The following is a 22,092-nucleotide window of genomic DNA, read 5'->3' as shown; positions in this document are numbered from 1 at the left end:
GTATTGGCAGAAGAGATGGCTTTAAAGAGAGCTACAGTGTCAGCAGATCGTGTCACGGTCGGCAGATCATTCCACAGTTGTGGAACAGCTCCTGAGAAGGTACGCGCTAGTGTTTTTTCCCCTTTTTGAGATCGCACCACAAGCCATTGCTCAGTGGCAGAGCGCAGGGATCGAGAGGGTACGCAAGGCTGTATAAGCGAGTGAAGATAAGGGGGTGCTGACCCAGTGGGGGTTTTAAAGGCCAGGAGCAGAGCCTTAAATTTGATGTGAGCTGTTATAGGAAGCCAGTGTAACTTGATAAAGAGAGGAGTGACGTGCGGCCTCTTTGGCTCATTGACGACCACTCTTATTCTCAGGCAAGTAGAGATGCGGGCAGAAACCGTGGGATCATCAGGGTGGAACGACAAGTGGAGTTGAGTGTCGTCCGCATTTCAGTGGTAGGAAAAGCCATGTTTTCGAATGACAAAGCCCAGGGATGTCATGTATATCGAAAAGAGCAGCGGTCCAAGCACAGAGCCTTGAGGCACCCCGGTATCGAGACGTTGAGGTTTGGAGATGTCACCCCTCCAGGATACCCGAAATGACCTACCTGAGAGGTATGACTTGAACCATAGAAGTGCTGTGTCAGAGACACCCATAGACATGAGGGTCGACAGGAGGATGCGGTGATTGACCTTGTCAAAAGGAGGCTGCCATTGCCTGCCTTGGGGCTTCAATGACTGAATATGCATGAATTAGTAATTAATATTCTTCACACCTGTCTAAAAATTTTATAATAAGCAAATTAAACCTTTTCAGTTTGAAAAAAAGATTTTATTTGATTTCAATAGAAGCAAAGCAACACATTTTCAACACAATCTTAAGATAACATTAATTTAAAGGGGTGGTTTCCCAGACAGGGATTAGCTTAAGCCAGGACTAGGCCTTAGTTTAGTTAGGAAATATAACTAGTTTTAAGAAACATGCTTAAAATCAAAACATTACTTTTGTGCATTTTGAGGCAAAACGAAGAGCACTGATGTGGTCACTGCAAGTTGTTTGCAGTTTGGGCAGCTCTTTAATTTTAGTGTAATCACTGTCTGGGAAACCGCCCCAAAATGTTTTATTTAAAAACACTCAAGTCTCGTGCATTTTTCTTTGGAATTTTATCTTATTTACCTGCAAAAAAAAGTAGCATTATTTTGTTATTTTACTTGAATTAAAATCATAATTTTAGTAAATTGTTAAAACACAATCAGAAACTTAAATTGTCATGCTTTATATAGACAAAAAGATATAATAATGACATACATAGCCTATAGCTAGTTTGTCAAAATGTTGAAACTCCCAAAAGCACACACACTAACTAATCCAAATGACTCTTGTCAAACAATACAAGAGTTTATTTAGCGAAACTACAATAACTTCAAAACTCACTGGTTCTCATTCTCATGTAATCCCAGATGTATGACCTCCTTTCTTCAGTAAAGCACAAAGTTTTATGCATTCATGCCAAATAAAAAAAAACCAGATAACTTTGCTTTTTAAAGTTTTCAAACATCTTTGTGCATTCCAATTAATATCATCAAACTATATTTAGTTTGTTTTGATTTAAGCTTTCATAAATAACAAACACAGCTAAGCAGCACAATAAAACACAATAAAAACATGATAACATAATAATAAACATGTTTTGACAAAAAATAGAGTTTTCTCTTTTTGGAACCAAACTTTTCATTTATTCCTAATTTGTTTTTGGTTTAAGCCTGCAGTCCACATAAACTTATCAAAGTAATTTAATAAAATAACTTTTTTGTTTGCTTTTTTATAAAACAATTTATTAATTAATTTCAGAAGAAGCAAAATATTTTTTAACATATCAAACAGACCTGAAGTGTAACATTTTAATTAGGGATGACTATCGGCCTATAATCGGTATTGGAAGATAAAAGCTTTTTTCTCACTAACGAACATCAGACGATTGCTTAAAAACAGCTGATGATAATGCCAGATTATATTATGACAATAAAATGCATCAGACAATGATAACAGAACTGCAGTTTGTTCACTCTGCGCTTTTCATTATTACGTTTTTGTATAGTATTTGGTATATTCAAAGTATTAAATGTAATCATGCTAATGCTTAGCTGATTTCACCCCAATGCACTTTATAATCTCATCCAGCAGTTTCTCTTTGTTGTTTGTGATGTTTTTGCCAGCAATATTCAGAAGAGAATCAATCCTATCAGGACCGTAGGGAAGATGTAATATGCGATATTCTCTTCTCCACTCCTCAATATTAACTGCAGAAACAGAACCACACTGAAATCACAACACAGTTTCATTCAGGACTTTAGAACAACCAAAAGAGATAAAAACTTGCCTCCGCAGTTGACTGTGTTGAAGAGAGGGATGTGGATCACGGTCGGTGCTTCTCCATGGCCTTCAAACACATAAAAGTCCTTTGCGAACTCATTAGGTGGTATATCAACTTTAGGGAAAGGGATGTTTTCTTTCTTGCACATAGCAGCAGCTTTCGTTACTGTCTGTAATGGAAGAATATGACATTATCACGTGATGCTGAGAGAAAAAAGTCATAAAGTCATTATTTACTCTCAATCTCACTTTAAACCACATGACCTTCATCGCAAGACAAAAGGAGATGTTTCTCATCACACAGATCAGACATGCGCTTCACTTCTCCATTTATTGCAGATGTTATAATATAAACCAGCTCAAAGTGTACAGGTGTTGTGTGTTTATATAAACAATGAGTAGGAAGAGTATGAGGAAGATGAGATAGATGAGGAAGATGAGATGGATGAGAGAAGAGAAGGGGGAAGATGAGATGGATAAAGAGGAAGAGCTTGAGGTAGATGTGATGGATGAGAAGGAAGAGCTTGAGGAAGATGAGATGGATTAGGAGGAAGAGCATGAGAAAGATGTGATGGATGAGGAGGAAGAGCATGAGGAAGATGTGGTGGATGAGGAGGAAGAGCTTGAGGTAGATGTGATGGATGAGAAGAACGAGTATGAGGAAGATGAGATGGATTAGGAGGAAGAGCATGAGGAAGATGAGATGGATGAGAAGAACGAGCATGAGGAAGATGAGATGGATTAGGAGGAAGAGCATGAGAAAGATGTGCTTGATGAGGAGGAAGAGCATGAGGAAGATGTGGTGGGTGAGGAGGAAGAGCATGAGAAAGATGTGATGGATGAGGAGGAAGAGCATGAGGAAGATGAGATGGATTAGGAGGAAGAGCATGAGAAAGATGTGATGGATGAGGAGGAAGAGCATGAGGAAGATGTGGTGGATGAGGAGGAAGAGCTTGAGGTAGATGTGATGGATGAGAAGAACGAGTATGAGGAAGATGAGATGGATTAGGAGGAAGAGCATGAGGAAGATGAGATGGATGAGAAGAACGAGCATGAGGAAGATGTGCTTGATGAGGAGGAAGAGCATGAGGAAGATGTGGTGGGTGAGGAGGAAGAGGATGAGGAAGATGAGATGTGGTGGATGAGGAGGAAGAGGATGAGGAAGATGAGATGAATGAGAAGGAAGAGCATGAGGAAGATGAGATGGATGAGGAAGAAGAGCATGAGGAAGATGTGGTGGTGGATGAGGAGGAAGAGCATGAGGAAGATGTGGTGGTGGATGAGGAGGAAGAGCATGAGGAAGATGAGATGAATGAGAAGAAAGAGAATGAGGAAGATGTTGTGGATGAGGAGGAAGAGCATGAGGAAGATGTGATGGATGAGGATGAAGAGCATGAGGAAGATGTGATGGATGAGGATGAAGAGCATGAGGAAGATGAGATGGATGAGGAGGAAGAGTACAAGGAAGATGTTGTGGATGAGAAGGAAGAGCATGAGGAAGATGAGATGAATGAGGAGGAAGAGTATAAGGAAGATGTGATGGATGAGGAGGAAGAGCATGAGGAAGATGTGGTGGATGAGGAGGAAGAGCATGAGGAAGATGTGGTGGATGAGGAGGAAGAGCTTGAGGTAGATGTGATGGATGAGAAGAACGAGTAGGAGGAAGATGAGATGGATTAGGAGGAAGAGCATGAGGAAGATGAGATGGATGAGAAGAACGAGCATGAGGAAGATGTGCTTGATGAGGAGGAAGAGCATGAGGAAGATGTGGTGGGTGAGGAGGAAGAGGATGAGGAAGATGAGATGTGGTGGATGAGGAGGAAGAGGATGAGGAAGATGAGATGAATGAGAAGGAAGAGCATGAGGAAGATGAGATGGATGAGGAAGAAGAGCATGAGGAAGATGTGGTGGTGGATGAGGAGGAAGAGCATGAGGAAGATGTGGTGGTGGATGAGGAGGAAGAGCATGAGGAAGATGAGATGAATGAGAAGAAAGAGCATGAGGAAGATGTGATGGATGAGGATGAAGAGCATGAGGAAGATGAGATGGATGAGGAGGAAGAGTACAAGGAAGATGTTGTGGATGAGAAGGAAGAGCATGAGGAAGATGAGATGAATGAGGAGGAAGAGTATAAGGAAGATGTGATGGATGAGGAGGAAGAGCATGAGGAAGATGTGGTGGATGAGGAGGAAGAGGATGAGGAAGATGAGATGTGGTGGATGAGGAGGAAGAGGATGAGGAAGATGAGATGAATGAGGAGGAAGAGCATGAGGAAGATGAGATGGATGAGGAGGAAGAGCATGAGGAAGATGAGATGGATGAGGAGGAAGAGCATGAGGAAGATGAGATGGATGAGAAGAAAGAGTATGAGGAAGATGTGGTGGATGAGGAGGAAGAGCATGAGGAAGATGAGATGGATGAGGAGGAGGAGTATGAGGAAGATGATACATCTTCTTATTTTAATTGAGCTTTATACCTCAAAAGGATCTCCTTCACTGAAATCCAGGGAAATGATGAGGTCAACGTCTCTCTCCTGTCTCAGCACTGAGATGTAAGGAGAGTTGTTCAATATACCGGCATCTTCATAGTCTCTCTGTTTACTGTCCCAAAAAATGATGGGCACTGCGTCATCTATCAACAACAGTATAGGGTCAGTGTTCACAGGATTATATCAGAATCAACAAACTGATAATACCCGGTCTATTCTCACCTTTCACTTTGTAAAGAAAATTGTACTTTCTGCCCCAGTTCCACTTAAACACAGACTGAATAACGTTCCCATAAACATCTGTTAACAAAACACAAATACACTCATCAAAATCAAAGTCCCTTCATTTATTTTTAGGTTTATCAAAGATATTTATCTGTCTGGAAGATCAAAATGATTGTAGAGACACTTCAACATACTCGCCGACTGAAATGTGGACTTCAAACTCTCAGATGCAGCCGCAGTGAACCTCTTAACTGGATCAAATACACCGTCTGTTTCATCTATTTCAACTAAGTCCAGCTGAAGTTCTGGTAGTAAGGGAAGACATACAATACTTTACATTTCTTCTCTGACGAATGCTTTGAAATAAATTAACAATGAATTTAATTACTACACTTGATATTTGTGTTGCCTTATTTGTTCATTTGTTGTCTGCACAGTATGATCTTAAAAAAATGTGTGATGAAAAAGTGTGACAACAAACTCAAAGCATCTGCTTACCTGATAGCTTTGCTCTGATGGCTTCTTCATAAGGAGAAGTGTCTTCACCTCTCAACGCACAGAGATTCATTTCCACCAGATCCAAGAACAGTTGGTGGACTTCTTCTATTGTTGGAGACGTGCTATCTTCGGAAGAAAAAAGTGTTGTGTGTTGTTGTGAGGAGCATTGTTGTGCAAAATTGTAAAGCATTAGAAAAAGTGATCATAAAATAAGAAATATGTGGATACTCGTAATTTACCTTCCAACTTTCCATCCACCTGAAAAATATTTTCTTTACTTTTATTAAAGAACCCTGTAAAAATCCAAAAGCAACCAAATTGAATATATATATATAGTTAATAAATAAACATGAAATGTTTTCTTAGATGGAGTAAAGCCAGCAGCTGGTACCTTTAATCTTTTCCAATACGTATTGCATGTTGATTTCTCCATCAGCAATACAACTGCCACACAGAGCTACAAAAACACAAGATGACAATAAACAACTAATACATCAGATTTATTTTGACAATGGCACAAAACATATAAAACAGTATAATTGACAACACAAGTGAGTTTCAATTTATCAAACCACCATTATGGTGATCAGTGTTTTCATCATTTCATCAGCTCATTTGCATTTAAAACGACACACATTTTTCTCACACCTTCAAAGTCTCAATTTTAACATGTTATAATAAATTATCTATGTGGTATTTTGAGCTTAAACTTCACATACGTACTCTGGGTACAGCAAAGATTTGTTTATCTTACAAAAGTCTTGTAAAATGTCCCTTTTAATGGACTAAGGCTACGTTCATACTGCAGGGCTTAATGCTCAATTCCGATTTTTTGAAAATATTTGATTTTTTTGCAAGGCCGTTCACATTTCCAATTAAATGCGACCTTTTGTGATCTCCTGTGTGAACGTGAAATGACCCAGAAGTGCCCGCATGCGCATAAGAGTACACAACGGTCAAGGACGTCACATGTAAGCTAACGTTAAACATGGATGTCAACAACGGTGTAGTCAACAGCGGAGCTCTTTTTGCAATATTAAAGTTATTTTCCCAACGGAGCCAGCACAATTACAATCTTCTAGGGGTGTCCTCGACTAAGGATTTACATATTCCAATCAGAATTGTGGAATCATTATATAATCTTTATATATATATATATATATAATTTTTTTTTTTAAGGTAAAATGTAAGGCAACATTTGTTTAATTATTCCTCATAACATTTTAAAGCCACGATCTACAGAACATCACACAAAAAACATTTTGATAACTAAACCTAAAAAAATAACAAAGGTGATCCTGCTTTGGAAACTCCGGCTACAATTCAGTGTTTTTATTTAATTTGGAGATAGCGCGTCAAAGCAGTCATGACCAAAAAAAACGACAATGAGAAATGACAAATAATTTGTGATTGTTACTTTAAATGATAAAAACGGAGCTTTATATACAATTCGTTGTATATAACCATATATACAAAACGTTAATTTATAACAAGAAAAACACTGAAATTAATGATTTTATAGACACTACGCGTTATTATTTAGCACAGAAATTCCTGCTTGCTTGCTTTGACTTTGATCATCTCTGTATTCACTTTAGATACAGAAAGAACGGATGATATTATTTATTTCAGGAATCTCTTTGCTATCATTTTGAAAGTGAACACCGACCATAATATTAAATCACAAGAAAGACAGTCGTGTCAGGCATAAATATAGGTTTGGTGCAGATATTTTTCGTTTCAGCACCGAAATTTAAAGAAACGGCTTACCTGTTTTGTAGTTTAACTTTTGACAAGATAACCAGTCTGTTTTAAATACATTTTAAAAACTTACACACGTCGAAAAACATCCGTTTTTGTATGTTTAGTTTGATGAACTTCTAAATATGAGACGCAGAGCACCTAGCCCGTTCGGCTAAATTGCATGCGCAAGCATGGCCAGCACGCAATAGCGCAACATCGATACAACGAAAAGCGATTCAAAATTTACAGACTTAAATTAGATCAGAATTTACGTTTATAATAAATAAAAATTTTTTATAAAATAGGGTCAGAAGTAACAAAGTGCAGAACAAATGTGCAAAATGCCTCAAGTGCACGGAAACAAAACACAAGCCAAATAGTTAAATCAGATGGAGGTCGCATTTCAAAAGATCGGATACGTATCGGATTCAGGACCACATACCCAAGTGGCCTGGGTCACATTTGAAAAGATCGGATCTGTGTCGTTCAGACTGTCATGAAAAGATCAGATACAGGTCGCATAGGGGCAAAAAAATCAGAATTGGGTCGTTTCAGCCTGCAATGTGAACGTAGCCTAATTTATTTGTGACATTTACCTCTTTGCTTGAAGTTTATTCGTTATTTGTTAATATTTATGTTAATATTTAGTTTAAATTATATTGTAGTTTTTATATTTTAGTTTTATGTTACAGTTTTCTTATATTTTAGTTTTATCTTATAAATAGTTTGCAGTCTATGCAGAGGTGGCCAGATGTTGTTTGTATACTTGTGTGTGTGACAAATAATCTTGAAACAGTGAAGCAGCTTTACTTTTAACTTATTTTAAAACACAACAGCCACATACATAGAGCTCGTCCTTACATTGCAGGTAAAGCATGTCCATTTCAGGCAGATGTTTAATCTCACGGCCACCTTGAAACTCACTGCCAAATTTAGAGACGTCCACAAACGCTCCGATGATGGAATAACCTGCTTCATATGGGGTGATCTCAAACCAGGGATCTGCAGAAAGACAACTCATTCATTTAAAATATGACACACACACACACACACACACACACACACACACACACACACACACACACACACACACACACACACACACACACACACACACACACACACACACACACACACACACACACACACACACACACACACACTCTGGTTTCCATGTTTTGTGGGGACATTCCATAGACGTAATGCATTTTATACCATACAAACTGTATATTCTATTCCCCTTACCTGCCCCATTCCCTAACCCCAACCATCACAAAAACCTTTCTTGTACCTTAGATTTTCAATAAACATCATCTTGTTAGATTTATAAGCTTGTTTCCTCATGGGGACATCAAAATGTCCCCACAAGGTCACAAAAACACTGGTATTCCTATCTTTGTGGGGACAATTGGTCCCCACAACGTGATAATTACCAGGTACACACACACGCACGCACGCACGCACGCACACACACACACACACACACACACACACACCTACCTCCATTATTCTGCTGTCTGCATCCCTTGTCAATCACATTATAGATGGGAAACGGGTCTTTATCATGTCCAACCTGGTGCTCTGAAATTATGTGCTCGTCTATCTGAAGAGAAAAATATTATTGCAGAAGTGAAGTTTTCTTAATTACCTTTGCGTTGCTTTCTGAGAAGTAATACAGTTTTTTACAGACCCTAGGACACATTTCTCAATACTTAGGTTACTTTAGCAAAACTCTTCACACAGTTCTCCTAACCAACTTTCAGCTTGGCAAAGCAGTTCATTTCACATTCAAAATGCACTACAACTACCAAAACACTTTATTCAGGTCTCAAATCAACTCATTCTTCCAGAACACTAGTAAAGGTTGACACCCGACAAACACACGTTGTCACCAACAAAACAATGACCTAAAAACACTAACAACATGTAGCATTATACAATGTTTTCTCTGTTTATAATTCACCACAATATTTTACTAGAATGAATCAGAAATTATGCAGATTTCTTCAATATTTTAAGTAGTTATTTTTAATTTTTTGCTCTGAGTAATTCCAAAATACAAGAATTTGTATACACACCATCCACTGATACAGATACAATAGTAATGCTAATCTGCACAGTCTTCTCCATTTGGCCAACTGTTTTTATAGCATTTATTTTTAAGATTTAAAATATATTTCATTAAAATATTACTGTAGAAATGTAGCAAATTGCTGTCTTATTCAGTTTTGTATTATGTTATTGTTTTGAACATAAGTTTAACAGTTTTGAAAACAGTATGTAAGCATGTGCAAATTGGCCTGTACGTACAAAGAGTTTTGGCAGTTGTTGTGTCTGAGTGAAAATATAATTCATGAAATTTGAGAGATGTATCATTGAATGCATTTTGTGCCAAAGCAATGATAATTCATCCTCGTGCTCACTGTGTGAAGAGTTTTGCAAAAGTGACCTAAGTATTGAGAAATGTGTCATAGCATCTGTAAAAAATTGTATGTTCAAAACATTAACATGATGCAAAACTGAATAAGACCGCCATTTGCTACATTTCTACAGTAATATTTGAATGAAATATATTTAAAATCTTAAAATAAAATTCTATAAAAACAATTGGCCAAATGGAGAAGACTGAGTAGATTAGCATTACTATTGTATCTGTTTAAGTGGATAGTGTGTAAACAAATTCTTGTATTTTGGAATTACTCAGAGCAAAAAAATAAAAATATTGAAGAATTCTGCATCATGTCTGATTCATTCCAGTAACATATATTGCAGTGAATTATAAACAGATGCGTCCTTGTTTTACACAAGAAAACATTGTATAGTGCATGTTGTTAGTGTTTTTTAGGTCATTGTTTTGTGGGTGACAACATGTGTTTGTCGGCTGTCAACCTTTGCTAGTGTTCTGGAAGAATGGGTTGATTTGAGACCTGAATAAAGTGTTTTGGTAGTTGTAGTGCATTTTGAATGGAAAATGAACTGCTTTGCCAAGCTGAAAGTTGGTTGGGAGAACTGTGTGAAGAGTTTTGCTAAAGTAACCTAAGTATTGAGAAATGTGTCCTAGCGTCTGTAAAAAACTGTAATAGACCATTTAATTTTAAAGCAAATCCTAGGATTATAAATGGATCTCAATGGAATGTAAAACTGTCTCTGGATACTTTTTACACCTTAAAAAAGCCACAACCCTTCTGTGTAGATATCAGAGAAAAATTTAACAGATGATTTCAATGCGTTCTTTGGCACCTTTAATACTGACAGAGTAAGATGGTTGAAACAACCTAGGATTTTGTGACTTGGGACTGAAAATGACAATATCTAAAATCATACTGTATATTTAGGGATGTATTACCTCTTTCACAAATGAAGTGACCATTATCACTCCCCAAACATCAGTTAAGCTGAGCATGCCTTTCTCATCGTAATATTTCTTCAGTTTGGAATTTGCATCACCCCAGCCTACACCAGAACCTTTGTGTGTCTGAATGATCTTCTCCTTCACTGAGTTGACCTTTGTGGACCAGTTTGACTCCTGATATAAAGATGTCATGCACCTTCATAAGATAAAGAGATTGATTATAGTTGATCTCATAGTCATCTCATCTGTGTGTGTGTGTTTGTGTGTGTCTGTGTGTACCAGGTTGATCCAGAGACTCCACTCAGATAAAGGATGCAATCCAGTAGCTCTATTTTTTCAAGTTTAACCAGACATCCCAGTAAACCCAGCATGGCTCGTTCTCCTCCTCCAGAACCCAGTAGTGCAATTTTTGGCACATTATCCTGAAACCCATGAATAATAGTCATACACGTAAAACCATTGAGCATTGATGACAACATTTTTTCACAAGAAAGCAAACACTCTTAAGTTTTGTCTTCAATTTTTTTGTATAGTGTATATAGTCAGATTTATAAAGTATAAGACTAGATGTGACTGAATGTATAGTTTTACCAGCGTGCAGTCTATCCCGAGCTTTTTCAGACTTTGTTGAACAGTTTTTAATCTTCTGGTCACAAACTCTTCCTCATGTTTATTCAGAGTTTGTCCAATTCTCACCTCACCGCTGCAGGAGCGATTATTATATTACTATTGGTATTTGACACATAGGCTATATTTGAATACAATTCATAAAATTTTAAAAGATTACTTTTTAAACTTTTTTGAGTTTGAATTATTTTTGCAACACATATAATCAGATGATGTGCTTGTGTTATCTTGAGCTGAGCCATTATATTTACCTCATGTGGGATTTGGAGGCACTCATCTAGAAAACAATAAACATTCATTTTGAAAACAGTAAAAAGGAGCTTTAATAGTAATTTGATATTCATAAATTTCATAAAGTTTATGATTTGACATGTGTTCAAGAAGCATAGCAGAACAAATAATTGCTAAATGCGAGAACTGTTACACATTTCAAAGAAAAACCACCTTATGTAGTACATATACAGACATAAATATAAATAAACACATGAATTCAAAACTGAAAGTTCACACAAAAAGTTTTTGTTTTATGCCAACTTAACAAATTTAAGTTATACCAACTGTATACTAGTCGAAAACTTAAATGTTCAGTTGACTTGCATAACCAATTTGATTAAATTCATTGCCATAACTGTAAAAATATTTGCACTTAGATTTTTAAGTTTAATTAACTCGGATTTACAAGTGATGAGTTGCTGTAACTTAATAAATCACGTAAACTCATTTCTTGTCAAGATAGTTGAAATGACTTGTAAATTCAAGTTGATTAAGTTGATTAAACTTAGAAATGTGCAAAAAGAAAAATGCTGCATAGAAGTTTAATTAGAGTGACTATACGTGCCATTCTTCCCGGACGTGTCCTGGCCAGGATTTAGGTGCATTTCTAAGTTTAATCAACTTAATCAACTTGAATTTAAAAGTCATTTTAACTATCTTGACAAGAAATGAGTTTACTTGATTTATTTAGTTACAGCAACTCATCACTTGTAAATCCAAGTTAATTCAACTTAAAAGTATAAGTGCAAAAAGATTTTTCAAAAAATAGTTTGTTCGTTCGACATAATTGAATTAAGGAAAACTTTTCCACGAAATTAGTTTAGGCTTGTACAACAAGAATACAATAAGTTAATTTAAACAAATAATCTTAATAAATATATTTTCATTGGTCATAAAAATATCTTGTTCAATAAACTTAATTCAGTTAAGGAAAACTTTTCCACGCAATTAATTCTGGTCTGTTCAACAAAGACAAAACAAGTTAATTCAAGCAATAAAGTCTAGTTAAACCAATTGTCAGTTTCTATATAATACTAATTAGCATAAGCACACGTTAGCATGCTAATGATGTATTAGAAGTACCTACGTCACATCCACAACTTAACCACAAGCGCCACTCTTCTGCACGATGGTAACCAAACAATTCATAAAAATATAACACAAACTCTTCTAAATCAATAAGATAAGCCAACATTAAACACTACAAAATCTTTCTCTTGACCTAAAAATGCATAAAATAACACTTAATTTAAAAAATAACCAAAGGCAGTTGCATGCAAAGCATTCTGGGAAATACAGATGCACGGCCCAATAAGTAGCAACAAAAATCATTGAATTGTCATCATCACACCAATGATCTACAGGCTTTTCTTCAACATGATGCCCTGACAATCGACCACAGCTCCCTGTGCTTGATCTACTTGAATATATATATGTATAATTATTTTAAATGTTTTAATTCCAATAAAATTGTATAAAATTGTACCTATTATATAATATATCCTCTCTAGAGAATCAGCTATGTCTGGTTCTTTCTCAAGGCTTTTTCCCCCCTAGGACTTTTCCCTCCTGACTAAAAAGCCAGGGTTTTTTTTCTTTACGTTACATTATTACTGCGCTCACAAGTACAGTTTAATATTAGTCGCTGTATTCTGCTGCTTATGTTGTCCATGGATTTTTCTGTGTTTTCTCCTGCATCTAATAATGTAAAGCTGCTTTGAAACAATTAAACAATTGTGAAAAGCGCTATATAAATACAATTCAATTGAATTGAATTGAATGTATAATTCTGTAAAAAACAACAACAAAGCAACCAGATTTAAGAAATAAGGTAATAAATAGACATTACATTCTCTATTTTCTGTTTCCTTGGGCCAATAATTCCACATTAAATAATTTTCAGCCTCTCAGCAGTATAATAACTGAAATAACAAATGAAGCAGGATGGATGTCAAATCCATGTTCATTTATTATGAATTAAATAATGAGGTAAATGCATCTAATGAGCAGTCCATAATAAGTTTAGCTAAATAAGCTTAATAATGGTAAGAAAAGTTATATTTAGAGCTACTGTATACTCACATTCATGCAAAGACGCACACTATAACACAAATATCTATAACACTGCTGCAATTCACAACGCACAACGTCTTTCGCCTCGCTCCTTTATGCAGTGGCGATGATGATCGTTGTTCGTCTTTCACACTTGCTGCTTCTGTAGTAACCTATAGACTTTTGAAACCTAAATGAATTTCTGCATCATCATTGGGTGTGGTGTTGGCCTTATCCAACGTCTGACCAAACATCTTGAACTTTCAGCCAGTGTTGCCAAACCATAGCTATAAGCCCAAAACAAGCCTAATTATTATTATTCATTATTATCAACACTTATCAGTAAATGAGCCTAAAACACATTAATATGAGTTTACATGTTACAAAAATTATCACATTCCAAAAAAGTAAGAGGACATATATTCATAATCCATCACCTTTGAGCAAAAATAAGACTGGAGAAGGTGAAAAAGACAACTGCACTAAAGGGAAACATATTTGTTATAAATATCTGGCTATGTTACAGCTAAATAAACACTGACCCAACGCTGGGTTGATTTAACTCATGGTTGATTGACATTAACCCACCAGTTGGTTCATTTTAACCCATCAGTGGGTTCTGTCTAATATATTGTGACCCAACCCTGGGTTAAAAACAACCCAGAGTGTTTGTTTAAGATATTTAGTTCAAGTTGGTAACACTTTAGTATGGGGAACACTTATTGATTATTAATTATGACTTTTGCCTTAGTAAACTCCCAATTTACTGCTAATTAATAGCTAATAAGGTAGTTGTTGTAGACGTTAGGTTTAGGTATTGGATTGGGTTAAGGGATGTAAAATATGGTCATGCAGAACAAGGCATTAATATGTCCTTTATAAGCACTAATAAACCGCTAATATGTAAGCTAATAAGACACTAGTTAAAAGTGAGAATTGGTCCCTATACTAAATTTCCTGAGATATCTTTGTTTAGGTAGAAATATGAATTTCATCAACTAGATAAAAACAATGCAAAGTGACATCGAAACAACGTCTTTTTCACGTCTTTGAACGCCCAATTTTGGTCTCCTGAAGGTGCACACTAGAGGTCTTCTCGGGTCCAAAGAAATGTACCCGAACCGAAACCAAATCAATTTATACCCGAACCCGACATGCATAAATAACTTTTTTTAAAAGAAAGACCCATCCCGAGACAAACCTTGGAAAATTAGACCCGAGTCTGACCCGAACTAGTGGCAATTTTTTTTTAAACCAACTGGACCCGATGCACGTGCGGTCACGCGATAAGCTTCTGGTCCAAAGTTTATTTTCGGCTTCAGATTAGTCAATTTTCTTAAAAAAATCCAGATAATTTACTCACCACCATGTCATCCAAAATGTTGATGTCTTTCTTTGTTCCGTCGAGAAGAAATTATGTTTTTTTTAAGGAAAACATTCCAGTATTTTTCTCATTTTAATGGACTTTAATGGACACCAACACTTAACAGTTTTAATGCAGTTTAAAATTGCAGTTTCAACAGAGTTTCAAAGAACTCAAACTGATCCCAAACGAGGCATAATGGTCTTATCTAGAGAAACGATTGTCATTTTTGACAAGAAAAATAAAAAATATGCACTTTTAAACCACAACTTCTTGTATATCTCTGGCCATGTAACGCGCCAGCGCGACCTCACGCAATACGTCATTATGTCAAGAGGTCACAGATGACGTATGTGAAACTACGCCCAAGTGTTTACCAGTGTGAAGAAAGAGGACCATTCCGACGTTGTTGTACGCCGAATAATACAAATTAATGTCTTTGTGTCAGTTTATTGTTTAAAATTGTCCGCAAATGTGTGTTTCATATATGTAACACGTGACCTTTCCACGGCTTTACGCAATTACGTGAGGTCACATGACCCGAGATAGACGAGAAGTTGTGGTTTAAAAGTGCATATTTTTTATTTTACTTGCCAAAAAGAACAATCGTTTTGCTAGATAAGACCCTTATGCCTCGTTTGGGATCGTTTAGTCCTTTGAAACTGCAATTTTAAACTGCATTTAAACTGTTAAGTTTTGGGGTCCATTAAAATGAGAAAAATCCTGAAATGTTTTCCTCAAAAAACATAATTTCTTCTCGACTGAACAAAGAAAGACATCAACATTTTGGATGACATGGTGGTGAGTAAATTATCTGGATTTTTTTAAAGAAAATTGACTAATCCTTTAATGGTCTGATTAGTTGCTAAACTGAACACTTGAACAAATACCTCATCGAAAATAACAAATGTTTTGGTTTCTTAGGTAATCTATGTGTTGTTTATTTTGCTTGTTATATAAATAAACTACTTTAAAAGGACTTTGTTGTTATTTATTCTTAGCGAAGTTTACCTGAAGTTACGTGTTGACCACGAAAGCCGCTTGTTTATGTTGTAACTGCTGAAACCGTCTTTACTGCTTCTAGGCTCTTTAGTCCCATTTCAGAAAGTGTCATAATGTTCAAGTTCATTTTCCTATAGCTTTCATTTCAACAGCAATGAAATTACATTTCTGCATTATCATTGGGTGTGGTGTTGGCATTATGGAATGTCTGATATCTTGAAGTTTCAGCACGTATAGCAGCGCGGGTGACCCACTTTGTGAACCTGAGCGTCTCTTTTATCATAAACGGTTTTGAAAACGCAAACAACACACATGACACTCCGAACACTTATTTTGAATTAGCGCTCATCGGATGAGTCACGAGCCGCCACTGCATCCAACGCTGGATTTGTTTTATAATAAGCAAATTAAACAGTTTGCAGAAATGATTATAAAATGATGATTATATATTCAGACTGTCACTATTCATGTATTGGGTGTACAGTCACAGTAAATGTAATCATGTTAACGCTCAGGTGATGTTAGCCCAATGCACTTTATAATCTCATCAGCTAGTTTCTCTTTGTTGTTTGTGATGTTTTTGCCAGCGACATCCAGAAGAGGATCAATCATATCAGGACTGTATGGACCTTAAATTGTGCAATATATGTCTCTCCACTCTTCAATGTCATCTGCAGAAACAAAACCGCACTGAAATCACAACACAGTTTCATTTAGGACTTCAGAATAACCAAAAGAGGTTGAAACTCACCTCCACAGTTGACCTTGTTAGAGAGAGGGATGTGGATCACAGTCGGTGCTTCTCCATGGCTTTCAAACCATAGACTGTAAAAAAAGATGGACGACGCCTGTTTACTCCCTTCCATTGGTGAAAAGTGAAGCCGCCAGTGTCCCGATATGGCACTGACATCTTGGGTCTTGAGTCTGCGCAGTAGCGATTTCGGGACCAGTCATGCGCAGTAGTGAGCAGGAAGTGAAGCCGCAAAATCAAAACCCCGCCCTCGCTCTCGCAGAATGCGCATATCACACGATATCACAGCTGTCAATCATGATGTGACACCACCGTTTTTATTTCATTAAATAACTAACTAAACACAAACTTATTTTAAAAACAAACATTTGAATTTACATCAGCGTGATAAAAACTACAATAAATGACAGAAACCAGGTTCGGAAAAAAGATAATTGAAGTGTAATTAATTTTTTTAGTTGGTCTCAAGTCCCATTGAATAACATGGGGAGGTGGGGTTTATGACCTATACTGGGACCAGTCACTGGGGGGCGATCGAGACGTTTTGGCTTCACTTTTCAGGGCTTGTGCGGCACGCTTGTTTCAAACACATAAAAGTCCTCTGGTTCAGGTATTTCAGGGAAAGGAATTCCTAGTTTCTTGCACATTTCAGCAGTGGTCTTCACTGTCTGTCATGAAAAAATTACAGTGTCACGTGATGTTTAGAGGAACAATACATTAAGACACTGAATTGAAGCAGCTTCAAGACTTTAGCACATTTTTTCTTTGAATGAAGATCTTTGTTTTGAGTAAATGCTAAAGGAGAGATCTTATATAAGATTTATATACAGTCCATATAATACATCTCATTTTTATTGAGCTTTACAATACCTCAAAAGGATCTCCGTCACTGAAATCCAGGAGAATGATGAGGTCAGCGTCGCTCTCATGTCTCAGTACTGACATGTAAGCCCCCCTAGAAATTTTACGTTCCCATAACGTTCTCAGAACGACCCCGCTGGTGTTAAGGACGTTGCCCAGTAATGTTCCCAGAACGTTATGAGACGGACGTGTTGTGGAGTTCCCTAAAGGGTTGGAGGACGTTATTTGACAGACCTCCACGGAACATTCAGGACGTCCCGGGAATGTTAAGAGAACCATATTTTAGGTTGAAATTTCACGTTCCCATAACGTTCTCAAAACGACCCTGCTGGTGTTAAGGACGTTGTCTAGTAACATTTACAGAACGTTATGAGGCGGACGTGTTGTGGAGTTATTTAAAGGGTTGAAGGACGTTATTTGGCAGACCTTCACGGAACATTCAGGACATTCTGGAAATGTTAAGGGGACCATATTTCATGTAGACTTTACGTTCACAAAACGCTCTCAGAACGACCCTGCTGGTGCTAAGGACATTGCCTACTAAAGTTCCCAGAATGTTTTGAGACTCACCCACAACTTATCCAGAAGCCCCCCAAAAAAGCCGTAACTCAACCAATATATAATTATACTGTGAAATTTATACGGTTGGTGTGGTGGAGGATAGAGGAGGAGATAGAGATGATGAATCCAAAATGATAATCTTTAATTAATATTAAACAAGGCACATGGCAACTGGTAAACAGCAAAACTCACAACACATCACTATAAACAAGAACTGACCTAGACAAAGGGAACAGCAGGGTATTTAGACAGTTGAGTGATGAGGGGGATGACTGTCAGGTGAGGATAATAACAAACACAGTTCAGGTGAGAGAGTGAAGAGGATTATGGGAAATTAAGTCCAAATGAGTGATGAACGGTGAAACATGGAGAATCAAGCTTTAACTGGGACTGTGACAGAAATGTATCATTGAAAAACACAGAAAATAATCGAAGTGGAATTACAGGAAAAATAAATAGAATGTCAAAATCTGGCAAATAAACAGAATGATAATAAAAAAGCTACAAATAAATTGCCAAAAAATACAAGAATAACATAAAAGCTAACAAAACCCCACATTAATTAAATTGTTTAAAACAATAAAGATGCAATTAAAACAAAACATTTACAGTTGAAGTGCATAAAATGTAATAACAGAATCCAATATACAACAACTGGTTAAATAAAATAAAAAAATAACCCACGAAATATAAAATTTATGTTTACAGATGCAAATGTGTATTAGATATACAAATGTAAAAAATAACACCATGCAATAAGGTCACAAGCTTGATAAACATCAACCTTTAGGAACTTCAATCTCCAGGTCTGGAGCCTGCCGAATAAGAGCATACAAATACAAATCCAGTTAAAAAATAAATTTACATTAAATGCATAAGTAAGGGCAAAAACACATAGTACAAAACATCACAAGTCCAAGAACTTTTTTTTAACATTCAAATCGAGATGTGAAAAAATATGTTGGAAGATTTCAGACTTCCAGATAGATTTTCAAATTACCAATTTAAAGAAAAAGCAATTACAAACAACAAAAATGTTAAGCTCCAAAACTTCTTGGTCAAGCATTTTTTATCACCTGCTTCATTATTTGCCATTATTCTTTACTATTTCAAACAATGCAAGCTTTTAAGCCAAAACACTTGTGCTTTTGTATCTAATACTAATATTAGGCAAATTAACCCATCCAAGAAATTAACCCATACAAAACTTAACAAATTCAATACATTCAATATTGTAATTTAAATCAAATTGCACAAAGATAAATAATGAACATGACTGTTAAGTTTTTAAGTAAAGTGTATTAAACTTACATAATTCTTTACCCAGATTGCAGGAAGATACACTTCTTCAGGTTTGACGAAGTGTGGTACATGACTTCTGCAAACCAAACACAAACATGAATTCATTTTAATTGTAAAAAAGTAAAATAAAAGAGTAAGACAAACACAAATGTATGACTCTTAGGTATTAAATTCATTTACAAAAGCATTTTCAAAAAGATTTTTTGTTTTGTAAGCAAAACATATGATCTTTGGTTGGCTTCTTTGTGGTCTGGGCATTAATTTGTTTTGTAAAGATCGAACATCTTATAGATTTCTTTAACTTCCTCTTTATGAATATTGTTTTGTAAGCCTGCATTTATCGCTATACTTTAAATGGCAAATAAGAATATAATACTAGCACTTGCAGCCTAACATAGAAATAAAAAACATCACATAAAAGAATAACAAATAAACAGAAAAAACATTCATGTAACTCGCTGTAGAACAACAAGTGAAATCTATGTAGGTTTAAAAAGAAAAGTATCTTAACTTACCTTACAGTATTATATAAAGACAAAACGAAGATCGCACGTCGTCATGTGTGGCAGTTTGTATTTCATGCGACTTCCGGGTCCTCTTGTAAGCTGTGGCATTATGGGAGAGGGAGTCCTTTTCATAAAGCGGATTGAACGCTGTTGCTGTTAACTGTCTACTGTTTCCAAGATGCATTGCAATCTACATCATCATATTTGGAGAGTACTACATAATACATAGTAGTAGCTGATGTAAGATAGTACAGACTAAATCACTCATTTAGTTTTCTTCATTCTGAAATCATTTATTTATTACTTTGTTTGTATGGTCCACTGCACATTGACACATCCTTTGTATTAACTGCCTATAAAAATAAATGTTCTAAGTGTAATTCCATATTATGTCCTCCTAGTGATATCAGGAACATTATTAAATGACCAACAGATGACCATGTGGGAACATTCTATTAATGTTCAAAATGTCCTCTTTGTAACGTTGCCATGTGACCACAGGATAACCAATATGGGACGTCCCCCTAAAGAACATTTTTATCTTACCAAAATAGTACCATGTGGGAATGTTCTGTTAATGTTCCAAATTTCCTTTCTGTAACGTTCTTATTTGACCACAGGATAACCAATATGGAACGTCCCGCTACAGTCATATCAGGAACTTTATGATATGACCAAAGTAATACCATGTGGGAATGTTCTGTTAATGTTCCAAATGTCCTCTCTGAAACGTTCTTATGTGACCACAGCATAACCAATATGGAACGTCCCGCTACAGTCATATCAGGAACGTTATGATATGACCAAAATAGTACCATGTGGGAATGTTCTGTTAATGTTCCAAATGTCCTCTCTGAAACGTTCTTATGTGACCACAGCATAACCAATATGGAACGTCCCGCTACAGTCATATCAGGAACGTTATGATATGACCAAAATAGTACCATGTGGGAATGTTCTGTTAATGTCTCAGGTGTCCCCCTAAAGTCACATAAGGAACCTTGAACTGCAAGGCTTTTATAACCAACAAAGGATGTTTTAGGAATGTACCTAATGTTCTCTAAGGTTCAGGTCTTTTCACCCCCTTTAGAGAACTTTTAGGGAACGTTGCGAAAGGTCACGAGAACGTCACCTTCTACGTGGGAGGTGAGTTGAGCAACATACCGGCGTCTTCATAATCTCTCGTCTCACTGTCCTGAAGAACGATTGGCACTCCATCATCTATCAACAAAAGTATAGGGTCAGTGTTCACAGGATTATATCATAACAAACCAACCGAATTAACACCCGGTCTATTCTCACCTTTCACTTTGTGCAGAAAGTTGTACTCTCTGCCCCAGATCCACTCAAACACTTTATAATGCTATAAATCATATCTGTTAATAAAACAAAAAGCACTGCTCAAAAGTGCCTTTATTTAGGTTCATCAAATTTATTAATCTCTCTGTAAGATTAAAGTGTTTATGAATATTAAGACACTTTAACATACCGAACGGCCAGAAACTGGACCTGAGCTTCAAATGCTCGCAAACAGCCAAAGTGAAGTCCTTCGTGTTCAGTTCAATGTCTGTCATTTCCATTTGAAACTTCAGCTTACATTCACCTCCATCAAGTTTTGTAAAAGAGGAATACGTACGTTACTTTTGTCAAAACTGTTTGTGTTTAGATATCTTTTCATTTACATTCATTTTACAGACAATTTTATCTAAAGTGACCTTCAATTGAACGTTCAGATAGTGGACAGATCTACGATTGTCTATCCATAAGCTAAGTACAATGAATGAATGAACTCTGTAAAAAAATCAAAAGGCAAACAGATTTAAGATGGTAATAAACAGATAAATAATTAAAGGTTCAGTACAGATGGAGTAAAGCCAGAAGCTGCTACCTTGAATCTTTTCCCAAATGTATTCCAGGTTGAATATTCCATCAGCAATACAACTGCCACACAGAGCTATAAAAACACAAGATGACAATTACAGTTTTTCTCGATTGCTAAAACACTATAACTAAACATTCAAAATTGAACACACATCAATCAGATCCTTCAATAGATAGATAAAAGCGCCAAATCAGTTCACTGAGCTTTGGAACAATGGATCCACAGAGATATGAAGGAACAAGCCGATGTGA

General features: G+C 36.3%; 1 protein-coding gene across 3 annotated transcripts; it reads right to left on the bottom strand.

Annotated features, from left to right (window-relative positions):
* Positions 1–798: 798 nt before the first annotated feature.
* Positions 799–21,583, bottom strand: LOC135732777 (cytosolic phospholipase A2 gamma-like). 3 transcript variants are annotated; one of them, XM_065251089.2, is made up of 17 exons: positions 21,449–21,583; positions 21,262–21,335; positions 21,124–21,180; positions 11,540–11,565; positions 11,253–11,364; positions 10,941–11,083; positions 10,656–10,857; positions 8,810–8,912; positions 8,171–8,311; positions 5,958–6,023; positions 5,807–5,859; positions 5,567–5,696; positions 5,263–5,373; positions 5,066–5,143; positions 4,832–4,986; positions 2,363–2,525; positions 799–2,282 (listed from the first exon to the last, which is right to left on the bottom strand). In XM_065251089.2, the coding sequence occupies exons 3-17, from the start codon at positions 21,178–21,180 to the stop codon at positions 2,116–2,118; spliced, it is 1,707 nt and encodes a 568-aa protein (XP_065107161.1). In that variant the 5' UTR covers positions 21,262–21,335; positions 21,449–21,583; the 3' UTR covers positions 799–2,115. The 3 variants fall into 3 exon arrangements, with proteins under 3 accessions (XP_065107161.1, XP_065107162.1, XP_065107163.1); XM_065251090.2 differs by having other exon boundaries at positions 5,567–5,692; positions 5,806–5,859; positions 21,449–21,578; XM_065251091.2 differs by lacking the exons at positions 21,124–21,180; positions 21,262–21,335; positions 21,449–21,583 and adding exons at positions 13,644–13,900; positions 15,988–16,020.
* Between the last annotated feature and the right edge of the window lie 509 nt (positions 21,584–22,092).

Source organism: Paramisgurnus dabryanus, chromosome 5, assembly GCF_030506205.2.
Source record: "Paramisgurnus dabryanus chromosome 5, PD_genome_1.1, whole genome shotgun sequence".
NCBI lineage: Eukaryota > Metazoa > Chordata > Actinopteri > Cypriniformes > Cobitidae > Paramisgurnus > Paramisgurnus dabryanus.
Note: the sequence above shows the minus strand (reverse complement) of the source record. Positions and strands in the feature narration are given on the sequence as shown.

Excerpts from the sequence above, each read along its gene's own strand:
- LOC135732777 (XM_065251089.2), bottom strand. The coding sequence starts at position 21,180 with ATGATGGAGTGCCAATCGTTCTTCAGGACAGTGAGACGAGAGATTATG. Across the intron at positions 11,566-21,123 it reads GAGAGATTATGAAGACGCCG|ATGAGTGCCTCCAAATCCCA; the intron begins GTATGTTGCTCA and ends ATTGTTTTCTAG. Across the intron at positions 11,084-11,252 it reads TCGGGATAGACTGCACGCTG|GATAATGTGCCAAAAATTGC; the intron begins GTAAAACTATAC and ends CATGGGTTTCAG.